This window comes from Erinaceus europaeus, chromosome 1 (genome assembly GCF_950295315.1).
Source record: "Erinaceus europaeus chromosome 1, mEriEur2.1, whole genome shotgun sequence".
In the NCBI taxonomy this organism is placed as follows: Eukaryota; Metazoa; Chordata; class Mammalia; order Eulipotyphla; family Erinaceidae; genus Erinaceus; species Erinaceus europaeus.
The window spans coordinates 74,112,175-74,119,608 of NC_080162.1; the positions used below are offsets into that span (position 1 = coordinate 74,112,175).

Below are 7,434 nucleotides of genomic sequence, written 5' to 3' on the forward strand. Positions count from 1 at the left end.
GTGGTGGCGCACCTGGTTGATGCACATGTTACAATGTGCAAGGACCCAAGTTCAAGCCTCCAGTCCCCACCTGCGGGGGGAAAGCTTCACGAGTGGTGAAGCAGGGCTGCAGGTGTCTCTCTGTCTCTCATCTTCTCTATCTACCCCTCCCCTCTTGGCATCTGGCTCTATCAAATAAATAAAGATAATAAAAAATTGAAACTGATAGTAATATTTTAAAACGAATGCATTTCATATAATGCATTTTTCTCTAGCTCCTCCTTCCTTCTAATTTCTCTCTGTCCCTATCAAAAAGAATAAATACATATATTTACAAAAATAAATATATGGGCCTGGGATGTCGCTCAGTGGCATTGCACATACAGGAGGTTCTGCGTTCACATCCTGACACCCCACAGAAAACTTAATGAATAAATATCCTAGGAGAACCCTTAGGACGTTACTTCACTTCTCTCACTCAATCTCATTTAGATAATGAAAACCATAATCTTGAAGGTTTTCATGGAGAGAAAGTCAAAAATAGTCGAGGTAAGTGCCCAGTTGCTCTTAGTCTCGGTCCTTCCTCCCCTGCCCCAGGAGCTGGAAAAAAGAAACAAAGTCAGTAATCACTATCCAACCGAGCTTTTTATTGAGAATGGGATGGAAGGGATGCAGGATGTGGAAGAGGCCGGTGCCACCGGTGCAATCGGCCTGTCTGCTGGTGGAGGACAGAGGACCCTCCCACCCTCCTAAGAAACCCTTTCAGATTGGAAGTGAGAGTGGGGGTGGGGCGGGGCGGGGTCATAGCCACTCTCCAGCTGTCCTGGAGCTCCGCCTGGTGGTAGATTGTGGAGATGACGATTCTAGTTACAGAGTTAGCGGGACAAAAGGGTCATTGTCTTCTTAAGGGCATGTTTACACCGGAGAAAATCAGGACCTGTGGATGATTCCTATGTGGGTGAACTTGAACGCATAAAGACATCCTAGTTCTCCTCCCCAATACATGTCTATATCTTCCCACCGCAACCACCTGGAACCATTTTCTCTCCAGCTAATCTCTTTGTGTGAAAATTACTCCCCAGCAAAACAGGTGCTCACCCAGCAGGAATCTGAGTTTCTGCAAACTCCCAGGTTCCCTCAAGTCCCTCATCTGTAAACCTGGGTCAGTAGTAACCCTGGCATTTAGAGCCTCTGATGTCAAAATGCATATAGAAAGCATACGGGGGAGAGGGGTAGATAGCATAATGATTATGCAAACAAACTGTCATGCCTGAGGCTCTGAAGTCCCAGGTTCAATCCCTTGCACCACTATAAACTAGAGCTGACCGGTGCTCTGGTTAAAAAAATTTTTTTTAAATAAATAAAAAAGAAAAAGAAAACATATGGGGCGGGCAGGTGGTGGTACAGCTGGTTGAGCACACATGTTACAATGCTCAAGGACCCAGGTTTGAGCCCCTGATCCCCACCTGCAAGGGGATTAATCTTTGCAAGTGGTGAAGCAGTGTTGCAGGTGTCTCTCTCGCCCCCTTCCCTCTCCATTTCTGGCTGTCTTTATCCAATAAATAAATAAAGACAATTAAAAAAAAAAGAAATAAAATATATGGGGCCAGGGGAGGAGTGGGGAGGGGGTTGGAGTAATACTTTTGTACCATCTTAGTGAAGAATTTCCAGTGAACACCTTTGACCCTTCCTGAAACAACCAGGTGTGCCTGACAGAAACAGGGGTTTCACTGATTGAATCTGACCCTGCTACCTTGTTCATATGTGTATATGGAGGGCAATGTTTATATCCTGGGCATACTAGGAAAGTCATGGGACTCTAGCATCTGGTCCAAGCTGCTATAGCACAGAAGCAGGAATGAATGCTCTGAAAGTGAAAAGAGCTTACCCAAAGTCACATAGAAAGCTAGTAGGGGAAAGCTGAAAGACCTATTTCCTGCCCTCAAAGAGCTTAAGAAGGAGGGCTAGGTAAGAAGTTTGGGGAAGAACTTGGGGAAGGTTGGCATCTTAGATGAACCGGGGTCTACTCTAGGAGAAGAGGCATAGGAATTTAAACTCTAGATTTCCTTCTGACCTGGAGTTGGGCCTTTAGAGGCTTAGGTGGAAAGGACCCTGTTAAAAGGGAAAGGTTAACGTACAATGGGAGATTGGGCTGTGAAGGGTGGAGGAAGGGCCCAGGCCCCAGGTCTGACTCTTTCTCTAATCATGCGGGCAACTCAAGAGCCCCGTTTGGGCTGTATGGTCTGCACAGAGGATTGCCCAAAGGGGCTAGGGGGTGGTGAGAACCAAGAATGAGCACTGACATCTGGGAAAATGGGACACAGTTGCCGGTTCAGATCATCCCCAAAGTCATCCATATGACCATCAGCATCAATGTCCAAAGGTTCTGGCTTGATGTCTGGGCTCAGCCAGCCAGTTGTGGCCCAGATTAGGCAGATGGCTAGCAGGATCCCAGCGGCTCCACAAAGAGCTGTGCCTGCCAGGCGGCAGGCCATCAAGGCCTGGTTGTAGTCAGCTGCCTGTTGATCCAGCACCAGGAACTCACCCTCTCCAATGCCTTCCATCTTGGGGGGCACAGCATAACCAGTGGTCAAGGCTGCCAAACCCAGCAGCAGAAAGAGGGTTCCTGTGGATAGGGTGATCTGAAGAGGGTCAGACAGATTGAGAGGTGGTCAGGGTCAGCTGGAATCCCAACCTCAAAGATATGACTCACTGAATACATCTGCTAGGATATTACTGACAAGGACATGCTTTGTCATGTTTTGTTTAGAATCTTGAGGACTCACGATTCCTTTCCAGCTTTCACTTAGCAGTGAGTTAATCCTGCCAATGTTAAGTGTCCTTCATCATTGCTTTTTTCCCATCTCATTACTGGTCTCATCAATCCTTTATCTCTCTCCTGGCATCATCCCCATATGCCCCTTAGAACTCATCTCAAACTTCATATCCTTGGGAAAGTATTTCAAGATACCCACAGACTGAATCGGGTCTCCTGCCCTATAGTCATGCCATGATTGTGACCATTAATTCTCCAGTGTTTTTGCCTTGGTGTATATTCAGGCATAGTATACGTGGTGGCTATCTGCTTCAACAGCTGGAAGCCTGGAAAACCATAAGACTAGAGTCTGTGTCAGTCTTGATTTAGTAGGTGTCTTCTATGCCTAATATAGTACTGGGACAGATAATAATCAGCTGAATGAATTTTGTAGCATGACTAAGTGATATTTAGCTAGGAGTTCCTTGAGGATAGAGATCACATCTTCTTAAATTCTGAGTTCCCAAGAACTAGTGCACTACCTAGTACACTGTCTGGCAATAAGAAGGTGCTCAAAAAAACTTAAATACCTGGGAGCTGGGTGATAGCGTAGTGGGTTATGCGCACATGGCGCAAAGTACAAGGACTGGCATAAGGATACCGGTTTGAGCCCCCAGCTCCCCACCTGTAGGGGAGTCACTTCACAGGTGGTGAATCAGGTCTCTCTGCCTTCCCCTCCTCTCTCCATTTCTCTCTGTTCTATCTAACAATGACAACGAAATCAATAACAACAACTACAACAATGATAAAAAACAACAAGGGCAACAAAAGGGAATAAATAAATATTAAGTATATATATTTAAGTGGGATAAACCCCACTTATAACATTAGGAATTAGTTCCGTGTTGGGCAAATGAGCCAATTAGAGTCAACACACTACTTGCCAGAACATCTGGGCATTAAATGCATTGTTTCTTTTCTTAAGATAATAGTAGAGGAAATTATGCTTTCACTTATATACAGTGAAAGAACAGTAGTCAGTATGGTAGCAGTGACACAGGGAATATGTAGAGAGAGCCTGAAGCTACCAGATTTGTAAGGATGGGGACACATGGGGAGCCTGAATACTTCAAGATATCCTGAGCCTTCATTGTGATGACTTGAACTGCTGGTGTGAACTTTGCCTGAAGACACACAACTTCTAGTCTCTTATAAAACGAACATTTCCCCCTTATCAGGACACCGATTTGCACTTTTTTTTCTGTTCTGTGAACATGCAAGATTCCTAATCGCTGCTTCATGACTTTTCTATCTGTCCAGTTCTACTTCCTGAAGCCACAGGAAATAACAGGAGTTGCTCCTTGAGTCTTACCTTCCAGCACAGAGAGGGCCAGGGGTGGGGGGGGCATACCGCAGGAGGCCCTTCAGGCTCATCATTGAGGGCATTACCTGCACAGTCCTCATAGAAGAGGTGCAGATAGGAGCGGACCCCATACCACTTGCCATCTTCCACATTGGGACCCTGGCTACAACCACAGGCACGGTCACAGCTTGGCATCTTGAATCCCTGTGGGGTAGGGAAGGTACATGAGTGAGGTCAGTGAGTGGAGCCCATGTTGACCCTCCTACAACGTTTGGATCTTTGTACCCCGGCCATTTGTCTTCATTATTATTATTTTTTATCCTGAACTTTTTTAGCCTTATGCCTGGAGATCTTCAGCCCATCTCCTTTCAAAAATCTCATCCCCTTCAAGGTACACTGGGAAGTAAAATATCATGGCTCATTCTTATCAAATCTGAATGTAAAGTTCTATGTGGTCCCTTGCTAGGGCTGTCCCTGAGAAGGCAACAACCTCCTAGGCCCAAGAGGGTGAAAGTCAGGGCTCTCAAGATGAGAGGGTCTGGGAGTCTGGCGGTAGCACAGAGGGTTAAGAGCATGTGGCACAAAGCACAAGGACTAGCATAAGGATCCTGGTTCAAGCCCCTGGCTCCCCACCTGCAGGGGAGTCGCTTCACAAGCAGTGAAGCAGGTCTGCAGGTGTCTATCTTTCTCTCCTCCTCTCTGTCTTCCCCTCCTCTCTCCATTTCTCTCTGTCCTGTCCAACAACCACGACATCAATAATAACAACAAGAAAAAAACAACAAGGGCAACAAAAGGGAATAAATAAATAAATATTTTTTTAAAAATATGAGAGGGTCTTAGGTTCAGGAAGGGTTAGAGTTCCAGAAAACACTACTTTTGGATGGGGGTAGAGAGCATAATGGTTATGCAAAGAGTCTTTTATGCCTGAAGCTCCAAAGCTTCAGGTTCAGTCCACCACCCCACCCCCCCCCAACAGACCTCTTAGCACCATCAGCCAGAGCTGAGCAGTCCTCCGGTTTAATTTCTTTTTCTTTTCTTTTCTTTTTTTTTTACAGACTACTACTCTGTTGGTTTTTTTTTTTTTTTTTACTACTCTGTTTTTTTTTTTTTTTTTTTTAGAGTACTACTCAGTTCAAGTTCATGGCAGCTGAGGAGATTGAACCTGGGACTATGGAGCCTCCAACAAGCGTCTCTCTGCATAACCATCATGCTATCTATCCCTGCCCCAAAACCCCACTTTTCACAAATGGAGCCGCTGAAGCCTCATAATGGAAGGCATTTGGGTATCCATCCACACACAGGTAGGATAAAAATGAAACTCAGTGTTGTGGTGGAGGTGCTAAGAAAGAACTAGACTCCCATCCCCACAGTGGACCTCAGTTCCTCTAAACAACTTCAAAAAGATGATGTGTTGGTAAGACAAATTTCTAGTCCTCTCTCATTTCCATTCATATGTGGCATTCCGTTCCTTACACCGACTCCCCCATACACACTTACACCAGATGCACACAAACACTACAGAGAGCACACAAAGATACGTATGTATGGAAACAAAGAAACAGACACATCACACAAGTCATGCTGTGTGTGGGGTGACTCTGGGACCCACAGATTCATATAAGCACTGCCTGTCTTAAACCGCAGCTCTCCACTACCTTCACTCATAAGGCAGAGGTTGGGTAGGGGGTGCGGGCGGACACCGTGGAGAGAGGGAAGACCAGGAGGAAAAGGGAAAATGGAAAAAAAAAAAAAAAAAGGACAGAAAATGGAGGAAAGCAGAGAAAGGATAGCGAGAGGTGACCGAGAGGACCGGGCGCGGCCCGAGGTAGGTGTGGCCGGAGAGGAACCGCCCTGGCTGGGGTGCTCGCGAGGGTGGGGAAGGAGAGAACCAGGGGCTCAGGGGATCATTGTGGCGACCAGGAATTGAAGGCCCTAGAGAGGGTCTGGGTGGAGGCTCAAAGATTGATAGCCTGAAAAAAAAAAAAAAAAAGATTGATAGCCTGGATTAGCTCCTCCCCCTAGTCACCGATCCCTCTGCCCGCATCTCCCCATAAGCAGGAACATTGGGTCGGTCTGGCAATGTTGATGGAAGGTGACCTTGACGCAGCCTCCCCTCGGCCTAGCCCCACCCCCTCCCCCTCTAGAGTGCGGCGGCGGGGGGGGGGGGGGGAGCGGTCCAGTGGTCAGGGAGACAGAGCGGGCTGTTGCTGAGACGCAGCGCTGGGAACCGCTGAGGGCGTGTCCTCAGGAGGGAGGAGGAGCTCTGAGGGAAGGGAGCGGGAAGGGGAGGGGGGCGACATCGGCTCGGGCGGGGGCCTGGGGGGAGGGGAGGCTGCGGCTGAGCAGCTAGCAGAGGGAGGAGTACGGGAGAGGGAGGATGGGGGCAGGCTCGAGGGCCTGAGGATGGATGGACAATCCTCATCTTTGCATGGCCTTGCTCTACTGTCCTTCCCAGACCCATCCACTGCAATGTCCTGCGCTATCCAGGCCGAGAAAAGGGACGCCTTCATAGGGGGCGAGGTCAGAAAAATCAGGCTAATTCCATCCCCACATCCCGACCCCGACCCACCACATCACTTTCTGACCAGACCACCCCAACCTAGATCGAATCGTTTGTATCCTTTCCCTTAGAGGGAAACTGAGGCAGAGAGGTGTGGGTGAGAACGGGGTTCTAGTAGAGAGGCAGGTACAGATCTTATCCTTTGAAGCTTCAGGATATCAGCCTGTCTGCCCTGGGGTGTATTGGGGAGATAGGTCTGTTGCGATCTCAGTCCCCAGCTCCTTCCCTGGGACTCCCACCTCCCAAAGCCCCAGGTACACCTAGGCTTGGGTGTCACCGTCCTGCTTGAGGCCGGTCATGGCTGGGGCTGGGGGCAGGAATCGGAATTCTCCAGAGCCCAAGAGAGAACGGGGTGGGGGTCGAGGCGCGAGTGGGGCCAGCTCACCTCTCTGCCTGCTGTCTCTGCGGAGCGGCAGCCGGGGCGCCAGCCTAGCAAAAACAGGTTTGGTTGGCGCCTGCGCCGCAGTCAGGGGTGGAGGGGGGAGCGGGAGTGATACAGGGGTGGGAGGGGGTGTGGGCCTACAGCCTGGTACTGCTGCAGAATGTAGACCCCTGCAGGACTGCGAGCACAAGTCTCTTTCTACAACTCTCTCTCTCTCTCTCTCCCTCCCTCCCTCCTTGTCTGTCTCTCTCTGGCCCCAGGTCCCTCGAAGACCCCTACTACCTCCCTGGACTACACCGTTTCATTCAGTCTCTCAACTGACTCACCAGACTGCCCGCCTTCTGTATTTGAAGACCCACACCTTTGCTGAGTCTTTATTTCCTCCCAGTATCCTC

At 48.8% G+C, this 7,434-nt stretch overlaps 1 protein-coding gene across 1 annotated transcript; it reads right to left on the reverse strand.

Annotated features, from left to right (window-relative positions):
* Positions 1-1,061: 1,061 nt before the first annotated feature.
* NRSN2 (neurensin 2) lies at positions 1,062-7,108 on the reverse strand. Its single transcript, XM_007523089.3, has 3 exons — positions 7,043-7,108; positions 4,107-4,301; positions 1,062-2,621 (listed from the first exon to the last, which is right to left on the reverse strand). The coding sequence occupies exons 2-3, from the start codon at positions 4,290-4,292 to the stop codon at positions 2,196-2,198; spliced, it is 612 nt and encodes a 203-aa protein (XP_007523151.1). The 5' UTR covers positions 4,293-4,301; positions 7,043-7,108; the 3' UTR covers positions 1,062-2,195.
* Between the last annotated feature and the right edge of the window lie 326 nt (positions 7,109-7,434).

Bases quoted from the DNA above. Each gene is read 5' to 3' on its own strand.
- NRSN2 (XM_007523089.3), bottom strand. From the start codon at position 4,292: ATGCCAAGCTGTGACCGTGCCTGTGGTTGTAGCCAGGGTCCCAATGTG. The intron at 2,622-4,106 runs GTAAGACTCAAG...GACCCTCTTCAG, and splicing joins GGCCCTCTCTGTGCTGGAAG to ATCACCCTATCCACAGGAAC.